The sequence below is a fragment of the Pholcus phalangioides genome, unplaced genomic scaffold (genome assembly GCF_987345545.1).
Source record: "Pholcus phalangioides strain wild (caught in Gottingen) unplaced genomic scaffold, Ppha-v1.0 ptg000015l_1, whole genome shotgun sequence".
NCBI lineage: Eukaryota > Metazoa > Arthropoda > Arachnida > Araneae > Pholcidae > Pholcus > Pholcus phalangioides.
The window spans coordinates 82,088,089-82,104,805 of NW_028301608.1; the positions used below are offsets into that span (position 1 = coordinate 82,088,089).

General features: G+C 37.2%; 2 protein-coding genes across 2 annotated transcripts in view; one reads left to right on the top strand and one right to left on the bottom strand.

Annotated features, from left to right (window-relative positions):
* The window catches only part of IntS1 (integrator complex subunit 1), a 15,753-nt gene extending 12,527 nt beyond the window's left edge, over positions 1 to 3,226 (top strand). Inside the window, exon 3 of the transcript XR_016194106.1 lies at positions 3,137 to 3,226. The gene's annotated coding sequence lies outside the window, so the exon portion shown is untranslated. The remainder of the gene's footprint in view (positions 1 to 3,136) is intronic.
* LOC149076819 (translation machinery-associated protein 7 homolog) lies at positions 1,157 to 16,717 on the bottom strand. Its single transcript, XM_089244508.1, has 5 exons — positions 16,258 to 16,717; positions 11,217 to 11,272; positions 4,267 to 4,354; positions 2,366 to 2,410; positions 1,157 to 1,281 (listed from the first exon to the last, which is right to left on the bottom strand). Exons 1-4 carry the CDS (start codon positions 16,271 to 16,273, stop codon positions 2,376 to 2,378), a joined length of 195 nt encoding a protein of 64 aa, XP_089100634.1. The 5' UTR covers positions 16,274 to 16,717; the 3' UTR covers positions 1,157 to 1,281; positions 2,366 to 2,375.

Genomic DNA, 16,717 nt, shown 5'->3' on the forward strand with positions numbered 1-16,717 from the left:
GGAGATCGGCTCGCATTTGCGCCTTGAAGTTCGGAACCACAGTAAACCAACTTCAGCCGACCACCACTGTGGGGGCTCGAACCCGGGTCCCCACGATGCGAGCCCGTCATTATGACCACTCGACCACCATAGAGGAATGTGTATGAGGTTCATGTACAGTCAAGTAGTAGTTGCAAACATGGCCCAAGAGAAATTTCCGATGAATCGGTACTTCCTGAATGTGTGGCCCTTAATGTATTTATATTGTCCGAATTGCGACTTCATGCTTGCTGAGTTGGTCTTTAAAACAACTTGAAGCGGCCCCGGGTAGCATTTGCGCACCTATGTGATTTTGGATTGTTATCATATGCTTTGGATTGCCCTCTTAGTTTGGAGATGTTTTTATGAATCACCCTGTATAAATGAGAAATCACCACACTTTGAATTACTTTTTTTTTTTTTTTCAAAAGAAGTGGTTACTTGAAATAAAAAATTCATAATTTTCCTGAGGGGCTGTATGTATAAAAAGAAAAGAAAAATTGGCTTATGTTGACCCCGTCTGCTACACAACTTTCAATCAGTGAAATACAAATCCTGCTCTGAAGAGTAACTTATAAAAACTCCATATTTTTAATGCGATATTTATCAGGGTATTTTGAAGATTAAAAATAATGCTGTTTTGGCAACTTGTTGTACTGGTACGTTTGGATTGGCTCAAAAATGTTTATTTTTTTAATTAAATCAGGTTATTGCTTTTTATTTTTTTTTTGTGTGTATTTTTTCAAATAAAAGTTTTTTTTATATTGATCACACAGAGGTGTATTTATGGTTTTGCCACCCTTCTCCCATTCTAGCATAGGCGGAGATAGACTTGGAAGTCTGGGGGGGGGGCACGATGATGTCAGTTCTTATATATACATTAGATCAGTCGACTCCACCTTTGACATTGGGGGGGGGGGAGAGAATGCCCCCCCCCCCATGCATTCTAGTCTAATTTTCTTGACTACTCTTTCCTCAAACTCGCCATCCTGCACTATAACCTACTTTTCCTATCCCCCACTATAATAATCCCATTTTTTTTTTTGTCACTTTGTGTTTCCATATGAAATCATTTTATATTGGGAACATCCTACATTTTCCTAAAATACAATTTTTAACAAAAAATAAGACCACCAAATACTTTGAATAAACAGTAGTCTTTTAATCCTTTATTAAGTAAGAGAAAACAAGCATGAATATTTTTACAGATGACTGAACATATCACAAATCTTTGTAGAAATTTGTTTCCTTCCTTTGCATCATCTGCAAAGAAAACAAAATTCAAGTACCATCAATGTGAATATTCACACATCAGAAGAACTCATACATGAATAAAACATCAAAGAAAAACATTTTCCACATATAAGAATGCATTTCCTTAGACCACTAAAGATTTTTTCAAATTGGCTTTATAATAAAACACGGTGTCCAAACTAAGGCCAAGGGCAGTCATGGATGGGACTTGGTGTGAGTCTGATTAGTATTATAATATTAGTAAATATTTTTTAGATTTTGGATAAATCTCAAAATTTTTTTTGTCGCTATATAATTATACATGATCAACCCATGACCATTGAAGTCATCTGATGTAGCAGCGACCTGAAACCCAATTTTGTAAGTTAATTGAGCATCACATTTGCAGATGTCACTCAAGTGGCCTGCAACACATTATCAGATCACTGCAACACAGTTCCAGAGCACTCAAGTGCCCCACAGTCACTGATTATGGTGAACAATTTCTTGAACTAGACTTCCTGCTATACTATCAATTAAAATTTGTCTATATTACTAGGAATTGGAGTGAATCATGACAACACACATTCTTGTATGTAAGAGTAATTTTTTTTAGAAATTCATTCCTACACCGAGGGGCCTATGGGTCACTTTTTTTGATAGGAAAAGGAGGAACCAGAATTTCACCATCATCTCTACACACAGCTAGCCTCAAAAGATCATGATGGCTATAGCTGTTCACCGCATGGTTGAAGATAGAAACAAGGGTGTCTTATTGTACGATACCTTAGCACTTAATACAGAGATTGGACAACCAGAAGAAGAAAAAATAATAATGTTTTACTCTTCATTGTAACTTTATCTTAAAATATTAAATTTTTGGTGGCCATCAAGGGAAGTACTCTGCTTACACACAAGTATACACTAATTCAATCAAATAATTATATCTGTGTTACCATGTATTCTATGCCCACGTGGCCGTTATTGAGTTAGATTTGGTGTATTTGACTGCACCATCATTTGTTTCTAAACATACCCGAATTTTAAATAAATTTAATCATACTATTTATTTTAACGTGAATTTTTCATTGCATATTAAAAAACAATAACTCACATTTCATAAGTTATTTTTTTCCAGATTTCTTGATTCCACCAGTAACTGCAATAATTGAGAAAATATTCAGAATTACAACTCGCACATAGAATATGTTATTACTTAATACATTATGTGTACAGTATGAGCATGTGAAATAAAATCACTCATGAGCCGCAATAAAGATACAAACTTTAAAAACGTTACTTTTCGAAAAAGCGTGTTTCAAAATTTTTTATTTTCATTGATTGGTCATTGGATATTATGATTGGCGTGTGAGAAATTACTTTCATGCGAGTATTAATAAAGCTGTGAAGGCAATTACCTTTAACTTGTAGCGTGGGGAGGGGGCATGCAGCTACATGGGCACCAAACCAGGGATGAAGCAAGAAAACAGCGAACCTCACCCTCAATAATTGGCAAATAAATGCTGAAAACTTGAAAATCAAATACTGTAAACTGGGGTAATTTTGGAACAGCAGATTATTTTTGGTTTTCAAATTTCCAGACAGAGCCATCCTTTTTATCTCTAGCCCGATTTACGGTATCTCAGCAGCTCATTCAAAAACATTGCATTTTTTTAAAATAACTTTTCAGAGCAGGATTTTCATGTTTCACTAATTGGAAATTTTAGTGCATGGGGTCTACATGAAAATTTAATTTCTCAATTTGTATATGGCCCCTTAGGAAATTTATGGCGTTTTAAGTAACCGTTTTATTGGTAAAAAAATTTGTAGTTGATATAGTCAAACGTAAACAACAATTTTTTAAAGATTTTTTTTTTTTAAATAGGTATCACTGGTGAAATTCAAACTATGAATGTATTGGATGGAATGATTCACAGAGGAATTTCATCTAGCTCAAACACAGCTGCAAGTTCTCAGGGTGGTTTACTTGTGTCAGTTATATCCCCCAGAGGGGCACCTAAACGATATCTTGCAGGTGTGAGAATTTTGCCTGACTTCTAGGATGTACAGTGAACAGGGCCGTCTTAAGAGCATCATGGGCTCACGAGCCAAGTGATTTTTCTGAGGCCCTACCGGAAAAATTCAACTACTTGTCATTTTTCTGAGGTGCCCGGGTGGGCCCATGCGTTAAGGCGGCACTGACAGTGAAACCTGTATAAAACAGAAGATCAAGAGACTGAAATTATTTTCCGTTCCAGACAGGTTTCTGTTTTATAGAGATGCACATAAAAATATATGCAGCGATTTATTTCTATTGTTTATGAAACTTATGTTTTGAGAATATCGCCTTAACTTCTGTAAATGTTTATCTTCTATTATTCGTTTTAGCAGGTTTTGTATCTACAAATATACTAAATATACCTTCAGTTTTCGTGTTAGACAGTTTCCTATAATTGAAAAAAACATTAGTTATTCACAAGACTATACATTTGTTCAATTTAAGACAGGTTTCTGTGTCATACAGTGTCTATCTTGGACAGGTTTCACTGTATCAAGTAATGACTTTTTTTTAACCATTACACTACTGCTACACGTGAGCATTATAGACTATACCAGTGGTTCACAAACTTTTGTCACGACTTCCTTGCCTAATTTATGATTTATCTGTGGCTTCCTACAATAGTTTGTTGGATATTTTCCCATACAAAAGAACCACTTCAAAGCATAAATAGGTGCACAAATCAATATCTCCAGTCACCATGAGGCCTCTGACAAAGTTTGGTGACATTCCTAGGAGCTGTGCTGCACACTTTGAGAAACACTGGATATAACATCAATTATCTGGGGTACTGATGAGGGGAAAAAGACACAAATAAACGATTGCCAGGATTTAAGAAAAAAAAAAGCAAAATTTAAAAAAAATGAAATAAGCATCCTTACAGGTTAAAGAAATTCAATGCAAGTCCATCTACTGTAATATTCGGCAAATATATAGCAGAAAAAGATTGTATTTACCCAAGGGACCCTTTTGAGCAGCCTTAGCCTGGGCTTCTTTGAGAGCTTTCTGTTGATCTTTTTGCTTTTGTTTGAAATCGGCATCAGCCTAATGTGATAAAAGAAAAATATCCTTAAAATTGCACTAAAAATTTAATCTATTTCTCATCTGATGAAATGAATGGGAAGGATTAAAAAACATTGTGTGGTGATCATGTATTCCAAAGAAATCTATGATCTGTCAAGGCAATTTGTTAGTGTTAGTAGAGATCCATGCCTGAAACTAGGACTTGAATCCAGACCCGCACAGTCAAAGGACAGCTCCCTAACCATTCAATACCACTATGCAGTAATCCTAGTAATTGTGAAGACAGTGATGTGGCAGATACAAGCTGCTAATAGCAATATAATGATTTAAGTATATGTGTGAAAATTGGACTTTTTAGAGAAAGCTAGAATGCGGAACACCGGCAGGAATGTTGTTTGGAGAATATGGAATCTGAAATATATGTAATCTATATAAAATATGGATTGTATGTATATATATATACACTGCTGGCCACCCAAATTGCAACACCAAGAAAGACAAGAGATATCGCAACAATATTTATTTTGTAGATAACATGTTGACCAAGCATCAAATGATTAAATTTATAGACTTCTGTGAAGTGTGGTTCCTGCCAAAATCAGTAGCCAGAGTAGCCGCCATTGTTGGAGATCACCGCTGCCACACGCCTCAGCATTGATTCAAAGATACTTTGGATGTGTTCTTGGGGTACAGCAGACCAAGCAGCTTCCACGCGTTGCCAAAGTTGATCTGGTGTGGCAGCTGGGGATGTAATCTGGGTCAATCGTTGAGCAACCATGGACCACATGTTTTCTATCGGTGAAAGATCTGGAGAGCGAGCTGGCCAGAGAAGCAATTCAATCTGGCGATTGACGAAGAACCTAAGGACAATGCGTGCCACGTGTGGTCGCGCATTATCCTGTTGAAATATGGCTGTGGGCAAGGCCTGAAGGTAAGGAAGGACAACTGGCTCCAACACCTCGGAGATGTAGCGCTGGCTTTTTAAAGTACCGGGAATGCGTACTAGAGGAGTGCGAGAGTGATATCCAATACCGCCCCGTACCATAATACCCAGTGCAGGACCAGTGTGGCGGTGCATAACGCAGCTGTTCAGCATCCTCTCTCCACGGTGTCTCCAGACTCGAATCCGACCATCGTGGTGTTGCAGACAGAAGCGTGACTTGTCAGTAAAGACAATTTCATTCCATTGTGCCGTCCACATCCTTCTTTCATCGCACCATTGGCGGCGGAGACGTCTGTGATTCTGCGTCAAGGGTAGACGAAGCACTGGACGTCTTGCGGACAGACCACTCTGCTGTAAACGGCGTCGAATGGTACGCGCAGACACTGGATGATGCGGTACAGTCTGAATGTGCTGTGCTATGGTTCGTGATGTGGCTGAGCGATCTGTCACTGCCATACGCCTGTCATCACGTGAAGTGGTGCACTGAGGTGGATGCGATCGAACACGTCGGTCCGTCGTACCCTCCTGCATCCGAGGATCACATATCCGCATTACAGTTGTTTGGTTTCGTCCAACACGACTACCGATTTCCCTGAAAGATAATCCACAATCTCGGTAGGCCACTATCCTTCCTCTGTCGAACTCGGATACTTGATAAAAAGATGATCGCTGTTTTCTACGAGGCATAATTGATCGTTTTTTTGAAAAAACCACAAGAAAAACACAATTGCCGTACTTCAAATCGTCGAAATCTCCAAGCCTTAAATAGCGCTTTGAAGTGGCGCCACAGGCGCGCGTGATGTGCGTCTGTGCTGAAATTCTAATCATTTGCATATCTCACCTCTGCTAATGCATGTTGTAAATTTCATATTATTTACATGCTTCCTTCAGGGTGTTGCATTTACGGTGGCCAGCAGTGTATATATATCTAAAAAAATTTTTTTTCAGATCAACATAATTCCATGGGTCATTCCCAAAAAAAAATGTATAAACAATTTTTCAGAGACTTTATAATTTTTTTTACAATATTTCAGAGCACTCTGGTAGTAATTTGAATTTTTTTTTCCAGTTCATTTAATTCTTTGTCATATGGTATATTTCTTAATTTCAGATGATATCTAATTTTTTTTAATCATTGTAACAAAACCTCAGAATCTAAAAATATTCAGAAAAAAAAATTTCCCCTAAAAATAACAGAAGAAAATTGAATGCTATTAGATATCAAAGTCACAACACCTAGAATAGGTCTATGTACCCAACTGCTTTGTTATGCAAACTGTTGTCTTACCTATACACAAAATTTACACCATAATTTTGAACAATGAATGTTAGTTACTTTCCAAGACCATGAAGTAGTAAATACAATTTTTTTTTTCAACCAGGCAGAAGTTTTCAACGACTACTCTACTTGTAGAACCTTCAAACTAAGCAAATGAAAAATTACTAAACCACCAAATGGTCAACATACACCCTGCCCACCAAAAAACATTAAAAACAATACAATTTCTGCTTTGGCAGAATCATTAATTGCAATCTACTGCATTTGTATTATTTGGCATTATGTCCATGATTCCCTTTTCAATTAAAATCAATCACATAAATTTTGTTGATAGGATTTTGTTAAAAAAGTAGGAAAAGTGGGTGCCCTGCATTCAACAAAATGAGCCATACTGGACTGTTTTCTTAGTTGTTCCCAAACTGTAAGTGGCAACCACTTGGGGGGGGGGGGAGATTGGGTTAATAAAATAGAGGGTCTTAATGAAAGGGGGCACACAAGTAAAAGACCTGAATTTTGTTTCAAATTTTTTAAATTTAAAGTTGATTTAAATACAATGCCCCATAGACACTGGACCCTAAGGGCTCAAGCCACATAAGCCGCCCCTCCCCCTGCAAAAGCATAAGTGGATACAGGTTGTTTCCCTAACAAGGTGGGGGACTAATGTCCACCTTTTGCTCTTCTGCCTACGCCAATAATTTTTTCAATCGAGGGGGGGGGGAGGGATCGCCTGCATTGCCCCCCACCCATGGCTTCAATCAACTTTGCAAAATCACCTAAGCCCTCAGGTTATCATGAATATTCAATGCAATCGATTCCTGCATACACCCTTACGAGACGAGAGTTGTATATACGGACCGGACGTCTGGCAACCCTAGACCCCTACCAATGTTTTTGTTTCAACTTTCTAACGCAAGCTCCGTGGGCGCACCTGCGCTCGTTGAAAACGCGTCCTGTGAATGCAAAACTGCTGAACACACCATTGATCTATATCAACGGCTGTATTCACCAACACAGTTTAAACTACAATCGCGGGTGAAAGGATTGAAGATCAAGACGGATCGGTTAAATTGAGGATTTTAACCAATCCGTGTCAATCGCTAATCCTTTAACCTGCGATTGTAGTTTAAATTCTGTCTGTGAATAAGGCCATAAGCCGTGTGCACAACAGCAGCGTTGCGCTGCGCAATGGTGGGCTAAAAACAGCAAAGACCTGAACAGCGTTGAATGGAGCAAGGTGTGATTGATCGAATAGTTTTTTCAGTCGGTTCAATGATCGGCGCCGACAGTCGAAATGGACAGTTTGCCGTCAAAATCGACGAGCATGACGCGCATTGCCAGACACGGATGAGCATCAGAAAAAAATGCTGTCTCAACACTTAAATGGCTGCATATTATTTCCCGTAGGCTTACTCTAAGACCAGCGATTTTCTCGTTTGGAAATGAAAAACAAATACATATAGGAAATTAAAAATCGAAAGAAATCTTGTTGCCGATCTTTTACATCTCAGCATTGAAACACGAGAAATCTCGTGAGCGGTCGTTTAAGTGTTATAGAATGTGGACGGATGAGCGCATTTCTTTACTGATTGCATTAACGTATTGGCGCAGGTAAAATAAAAAAAAAATTAGAAGAAACATTTCTTATATATGAGAGCCGAAACCATCGTTTAAGGGTACAAACATAGTCAAGTCGATTTTTCAATTTGGAGGGAAGCCCATAGCCATGTGCAAACAAAACTGAATCATAATTCCGAAATCACAAAGGGGTATCTGGATTAGAGATTCTGCTATATTTCAATTTGAATAACAACAAAAATCTGCCTAGGAGTTAAAAATGAAATGAAAACATTTGAAATAATTTCAATTTTGAATCAGACAAATATATTGTGATAATTAAAACCATAAAAACTGAATAAGCTACTGTGTGTAATGTATAGTAGCAGAAATCCAACCAGTTTACAGCGGTTCCATATAATCGATACTTAGTTTTCTGTCGAGTTCCGGGAACCAGTTGTTAAACTGACACCTATAATCTGAGTTATCGCTCAGGTAGGCATCTGGATAGCAGCGCAATGTGTTACGCAGGTACAACCAATTGTAAATTAATTTTAACCACCAGCGACGGGACACTAAATGAGTTAATTCTTATATTAAATTCAGCCTAAAAGTTATGTCGCAACACAATTAATATCGAACGAGTCTGATGTCGGTCTTCTCTTGAACTCTCGTTCTGTCGCATGCGTATACTGTACGATTTCGTCGTTCACTATAGCTAGTCAGTAAGGATCAACACGATAAAAAAAAAGGATAATTTAAAAAAAAATTCTTTTGCGGGGTCAAAAAATTCGTGCCCTTTCACCTGGCCCCCCACAAAGATAGGGCTGCAGCCCTAAGGTACAGGACAATCACCGTCATTGTTTTTTATGCTATAAATTTGCTACAGAGTTCCCCCCCCCCCCAGTAAAGACACTCGCTTGCAGACCCGCCAAAAATCCAACAGCCCTGCTCCAGGATATGGGAGGGAGATCATGCCCTTCCATGGAAAACCAATATTGTTCCCAAGGGGACTCCCTACTGCCGTGATCTATTACAGTCCCCCCCCCCTCCTCTAGGAATTATCATGTGATCCTGAGAACAATACTTTAGGGGAATATTACAGACGTTGGAAGGTCCAGACAAGCAAAGAAAGAAAATGCAAGATATACAGAAAACTGGATGTTGTGAAGATATTTATTACTTGAGATGAGTTTTTTTCCTTCCTTTAAAAATCAACATCTCTGCCTCTACCGTAACTCGATCAAGAGCAATTGAGGGACCAGGGTTCGACTCCCGGTAGAGGCAGAGATGAGTTTTTTCCTTCCTTAAAAAAAAAAAAAAAATCAACATCTCAAATAATAAATATCTTCACAACATCAAGTTTTCTGTATATCATACATTAACAAGTAAAGAGCAACATGTTATTATAAAGAAAGAAAAGTTCTTTTTTGTTCATCCAGTCTAAATAGCTTTTTCGCCCCACCCATAAAATGTCTGCCCAATGTAGAGTGGCTACACATTGGCATTGTTCTTTTCTGTTGCTACTCACCCATTCATCCCTCCAGGACAAAAAGAATGAATAAAACTTGAGAGAAGAAAAGAAATATTGAATGCCACAGCTTTGACCTTCACTCAAATTTTACGACTTTTTCGGGACTTCCATGACCTTTTTCTCATTCAGTGACTTGACTTTTCCGGGACTTTGTGACTTTCCCGTGATGGTAGACACATCCTGTTTAAAAAAGAAAACCTATCTAAACCTATCTCCATCTCGAAATTTTCTTCCATCCCGTCAGTTTTGTGATAGAGGTTTGACTTGTATATGTTAAAAAATAAAATTTCCTACATACTATTGCGAAAAAATCATGAAAAACCATCAAAACGACAGAAAAAAAAGTATTAAAAATTTTTTTAAACTTTTTTTTTTTATCAGCATATGTGTAAGAAATAGGCCGATTTCATTATTTTAAGGGGTTAAAGCAGCAGAAAAAATATTTGTTTTTCTACAGCAATATTTGCTTTTGTAACAGAGTAGACAAAATTCACGCTTTCAGCCATAAAACTCAAAAAATAAAATATTTGCAACATAAAAGTGAAAAAATATTTATGAAATAATTAAACTTGAAAAATCATTGGCTATAATTTGAGATCAATTTTATTTTGAAAATTCAATTTTGAACATTTCATTTCAAAAATGTGAAATGTACTTTTTTTGGGAATGACCCCTATACAAAATAGTTGAAAATAAGTTAAATCTATTTTTTTTTACCAGTAACGTTATTTAATTTAGAAATAATAATTTTTAAAAAAAAGGCAAAATATATGCAAATAAATAATAGATTATTTAATTTTAAAGGAAAATATGAATCAAAATGCTCAAAGAAGCACATTACTGCATCAAATACGAAAACCTGGGAAGCAAACAAAGCTGGAAAATAATTCCAAAATCACCAAGGGGTATCTGGATTAGAGATTCTGCTGTAATTCAATTTGAATAATAACAAAAATCTGCCTAGGAGTTAAAAATGAAATGAAAACATTTGAAATAATTTCAATTTTAGAATATATACAATTTACAAATATATTGTGATAATTAAAACCATAAAAACTGAATAAGCTACTGTGTGTAATGTATAGTGGCACAAATCCAGCCAGTTTACAGCGGTCCCATATAACAGATACCTAATTTTCTGTCGAGTTCCGTGAACCAGTTAAATCGACACCTGTAATCTGGACACCAGCGCAGCGTGTTACGCAGGTACAACCAATTGTAAATTAAATTTTAACCACCACCACTGCTGGTAACGTTTAATTCTGGAATTAAAAAAATATATCTGATCTAAAAAATCATACTGAAAAATACTCTGGAGGACAGAAAATTCTTTTTTCATCTTGCAAATTTATCTACAACTGATGGAGAGTTGACATTGCTGGTATTTATTTGATTCAGTATTAGTTTTTTGTCGCCCAGAGAACGTGATCAAAGGTAACCAACAAGTATAAAATTTTTTCATAGAACTAATAAATAAAAAGAAAAATTATATAATAAATCAATTGTTGTATCACAAAATTTAAATTTGAGAAAAGTTTCCACAAAAGATCATGACAAAAGGTAAATATCTTACATCATCTTCAAACTTATCATCTTTCTTGGTTTGCTTCAGTGGTTTTTTTTTGCCTCCTTATCAAAAAAGAAAAATAAATATTAAAATACATATATATAATCATTAAAATTATACAAAGGTAATTGTTATACTTAAAAATAATTAATATTTTTTAGCATAGACTTTAAAAGATTATCTGATTATTTCAAGTGTTAATTTTTTGTTACACACCAAAAGATGCCCAGGCCACATTGCCATAAGGCAAATATCGGCTCATTTGTTACACACCAGTCATTACTGCCTTTGAGGAATAATTAGACAGGGATGTACAGTTCCAACTGATTCTGAACGGCAAGGCTCTACTGCCCGAAAAGCATAGATCTCGTTGATCATTGATCATTTTTGTCACACCAGTTATTTTCTGCACACGAGGGCTAATTATACTCTCTGGGACCTACAATTTATTGCCAATTCGAGCAGCAGCTTTTTTTTTATACTCACCGAGGGGTTGGTACGTTAACCCCTCGATGTGGGACTCCCTGCGGTACCAATCTTTTTCTGTGGTCATATCGCTGTTTCTGTTGTGCCCCTGTCAGGAAAGTTTTCGGACAAGGACGAACCGGGTATCGAACTAGCGACACCTCCGAACATTCTTCGGTACTTCAGGTGAGTATCTTATCGACCTGGACTACTATGCCCGCTGATCTGATCTCAGTGAGATTTGCTAATATGATTTTTGAAAGTAAACATTTAAATTGGTAGGAAGATACATCCAGCAAGACTCTGGAGTCCACACTGCTATAAACCTCCTCCTTGGGGAAGGAGACCCCGGATGTGCAGATTAGTGATGCTTGATGTAGAGATTAATACAATGAAGGATAGGTGATTCAAAAATTATATTTATTTAAGCAATGTTATGGTGCAACATTAAAGCAATGTTACATCCCTTTCCCTAATTAACCACACAGCTCTCCAGAGAAGTTTAACAAAGAATCTCTTCGGAAAACCTTTGTCAAGATGGGCCACCGCTACCATGGCAAAGGTTGATGGCATGCCGCACAGTTTGGGAACCCCTTCTTATAACTTACTTGCATAACTTAGCACTTCAAACATAATGTATAAAACTTATGAAAGATAACACAAAGGTCACAGCAATCAGGGGGAAAAAAATCAGCGACAAGTAAAGGAAAAAAAATTTACGTAAGCATCCTTTTTAAAAAGTGTGATTTGCTAATTTGCATTACATCATTTTAATTTGCTACTCGTGAGATTTACATATGGCATTGCATCTTTCAGTTTCTGCAGAAGATTTTTCCCCTCTCTGGCTTTGATTTATAACGATGGTAATCTTCAAATTCCCCCTAGTCAAAACCGGCTGAAAGAAGCAACAGGATAAGTCAGGCAGCAGAGTCCTGGCATTCTCTGTCAAACCAGGGCTTGACAAATAAAAATCTAGGCACCAACCAAATATTTTAGAAACCAAGTGTACTTTTTTCTAAGTTAATGATCACGCATAGAAAATTTTAGGCACCAATACAAGTTTTTTAATGGTTATAACTAATGCGCTGCCTTCTACTGGTGAAACTATACTTTTTCTTTCATCCTAATCATTGTGACATAATTTCTTGTACATAATCCTTGGATGTAAATTTCGCAACTGTGAAAAAAAAATACTGTACAGTATTTGGTTTTATTTGTATTGGCATTCAATCCACCAAGATGATGAGATTTCATTTTTAGGGGAATGAAAACTGCAAGAAATGGAAGGGATAGTTAGTCACGTCTCAAGGGGAATATGGATTTTTTTCACTAGCATCCATATACCATCTATTAAATGTTTGAAAAATTGTTTTTCACTAATTCTTCAAGTATTTATTTTTATTCCAACCTCTCAGGAATTTTTTTTTTTTTTTTACATTGAGTTTTGAATTTGTCTTCCGTGGTTTTCTCCATTCCAAGGCCCAAATGTGAGCAGGTCTCCAACAAACATGGAGAAATTGAAGCATTTGTGCTTTTCACTAATTCAAACAAAATATAGAGGAAAGAAGCATGACTGGTACTTTGAATATGTAAGGGCCATGCATACACACACACGTCACAACACCCGAGGCAAAATGCATGGTTTGCCCCCCTCTGGAGGCTATACAAATTATGCAGCCCTTCTCCCATTCTGATCTAATTTTCTTGACTGAGATATACCCAGGCTCTATCACACAAGGGGATTTCAGCACACTGTCCTGAGGGAACTCTGGTGTCTCCAGAGATTTATTGAATATCAAATTTTTCTTATATCATTTTTTTTCTTGACCACTCATTCGTCCAATTCATTGCCCTGTCCTTCCCCCCCCCCCCATGTCCCTAAGTCACTATTTCAGCTATATGCCAGGCTTTCATACTATTTTGGCCACTCACATGATGCTTGCATACTATTTTGGCCACTCACATGATGCTTGCATACTATTTTGGCCACTCACATGATGCTTGCATACTATTTTGGCCACTCACATGATGCTTGCATACTCTTTTAGTCACCAACTTAACTGTGATCCCTTGCTCTCTAGGTAACTCTTTGTTAAGGCCCATTTACATGCGTTAAGTGATTAACTAAATTTTAAATTTTCAAGTACTTTAAAATGTATGCAGACAACAAGGGCCATTTACATGGGTTTAGTTGGCAAGTGATTAAGTCATTTAGTGAAATAAAGACGTTATATTTTTTCCAGTAAGTAGACCTATGCGCATACGCCAGTGGGCGTGGCCTGCCACTCTTGGAGAGGTCTTTTCACTCTCTCTGTGGATTAATTTATTTTGATCCTGAACCTGTTTATGCTCCGTTTTCTTCAGAAATATAGAATGACGAAGTGGCTGAAGGACACAACCTTCATGTTTCTTTAAGAATATCTACCCCATGAATGTCTCTTGACCTATAGAAATAAAAACTACTGTAAAAAAAATGAACTAAAAATCAATCGATGTTGGAAATAGTGGAAGCTATGAGGTATTCGGTCAACGTGATCCCAGGAGTTGAAAAAGAAATTGATTCAAAAATATCGGGTGCTGGTGTGGAGGATTTATTATATATTAAAAACTGTGTGTGTGGACGCGCAGGTTTGGAATATTTATTTCTACCAAAACGAATTTAGTGCCATCTATTGGTGGAAACACCTAATCAGATATTTTACACTAAGATAGCATCTGCATTAAATTTAAAAAAATAAAATTTAAAATAATTTTTATGTTTAATGAACCTTTAGAATTTCCCGCAAACGCCAAGAAATTTCCCACATTGACTGATTTTTCCCATGAATGTATGAAATTTCTCATGAATTACTTCAGTCAACATTTTGCTTACTAGATTTAGATACCCTGAAGAGGTGGGACAGACTTCGAAAACTGTTCCCGGTTGACAGAAAATTGAATACAATGTGCAAGTTGCATTTCGGTGGTAACACACATCCCATTATGGGATATGTGTCTGAATTTATCTCCTCTATTGGCATATACGGGGGGGGGGGGGTCCAATCCCCCCAAGCCGAGAATAGTGATCGTGTTATTTTGCAGGAAAAAACATAACCCCCCTTTCAAAAGGAAATTTTTTTTAAACTTCCCCCTCAAGAAAATTCTGCGTACGGATCTCCTCTTTAACTTTGATTAAAATATCATAAAATGGCTCTGATCACAATATTTCTAAGTTCTACTGGATAATTTTCATCCATGGATGCAAAAGCTACGAGCTTAAAAAACCACTTATTTGAATGCTAGAGGTATAAAAAAATCATTACTATTATTTTCCCGCATGATGAGTATCTCTCTCAGTTGATTTTGGTAAAATGTAACGTGCACGCGCAAGTTGCGTTTGCCTCCGTAAAAATTATCCAATGAGAATCTACTATCACTTAACGTGTATAAACAGGCTAATACTCCCACACTTACACGTGTTCTAGGTCACCATCCCTAAAGACGAATGTACTGCATTGTCCTGTAGCGAGCCCTTGGCTGGCAGCATGGGCAGAGATACGGGGGGAGGGGGGAATTGCCCCCCAGTGTCAAAGGTGGAGTCAGCTGATCTAATATATAAATGTATATATGAATTGACATCATCATCGTGCCCCCCCTCCAGACTTCCACGTCTATCTCTGCCTATGGCTGGCAGGAAATGTTCTGCGGTAAAAATTCCCACAATAGTATTTTCTACACTTCAAATTTTTTAAGATTGTTCTGCTACGCGTATGACACAGATTTCGGCATATTCTACTTTGAGGAGTGGGGGTGTCACTATTTTGGTCGCTCACTGGCCTGCTCCCTCTCTACAGGCTAACTCTATTGTCATTCTTATATTGTCTATTGTCTCTATTGTCTCTCTTATTGTCATTCACAACCTTGCACATGCTCTAGGTTGATCTTTCGACCATTGGCGTATGCGGAACGTTCTAACCCCCCCCCCCCAAGCAGAGATTCTAATGTTATTTTGCAGGAAAAAAGTAACACAACACCCCCCCCCCCCAGAAAATTCTGCATACACTTATAGCCATTAGTATGCTCAATGTCACTTATTTGTTTACTCCCATGCTTGCACTAGGTCACTCTTTCTCTGGTCAGAGGTGGATTTATGGTTTTGCCGCCCCTCTACGCCACTCATTCCTAAAATTTTCCACCCTGGGCTAACCTCCCCCCCTTAAATACGCCACTGCACAACACGCACCTGCATGAACCAATTTCTTAAAAACTCTGCAGATGAATGCACGATTACTAATAGAAGTAGACAATCGGAATTCAAGAAATTGGTTATTTTTTTTGACGCATAAACCACGGATGAAACTTGCGGTATGCAAAATTAAGGTGGCATACGTAATAACATTAATTAATGACAATAAAATCAGACTTTTCTTTTGTTTATTGAAGTTTCGGATATTTTCCCACGTAGAAGGATTTGGCCCACTTTCACCGACGAGTACGTAAGATTCTCACCGGACCCCGAACGGCCATCATTTCAACAGAAACCAAAAACTAAACAGTGAATAGCATAAGGAACAAACAAAATGGAATGTGAAAGATAAATTACCTTGACGTCCAGACATTTCTCTATAAGGAAATTCCTTCTCTTCTGCAAAAGATACCCCTTCACAAGCAAACTGTGAACGTAAATTTCACACCATGTGTTTTCTGTCCCAACCTGGAATAATGTACTTCACTTCACCGAAGATTAGAAATCAAATCGTAGTAGATGGCGGGCTTGCACTTTCCCATGTGACGGTACAAATTTTCAAAATTATCAATTCTTAACAATTATTAATTTCTTCAGATTTTCCTTTGCATTATTGCACGGATTATTCGCTGAAAAAAAATACCAGAATTTATCTGAGCTTATATATTACCGCATATTATTTGTAGCTTTCGTTTGTCTCAGAGGTCGGAATAAAAAAGTAGATATTTGAAAAAAACAAACTTGCGCAAAAATAATAAAAAAAATTATTTTATCATAAAAAACGTGACCAACAACCCTTTTCATTCTTTAGGACTTC

Coding starts and splice junctions, on each gene's coding strand:
- LOC149076819 (XM_089244508.1), bottom strand. Junction 4,355..11,216: donor ATGATAAGTTTGAAGATGAT/GTAAGATATTTA, acceptor TTATCACATTAG/GCTGATGCCGATTTCAAACA. Junction 2,411..4,266: donor TGCTCAAAAGGGTCCCTTGG/GTAAATACAATC, acceptor CAATTATTGCAG/TTACTGGTGGAATCAAGAAA.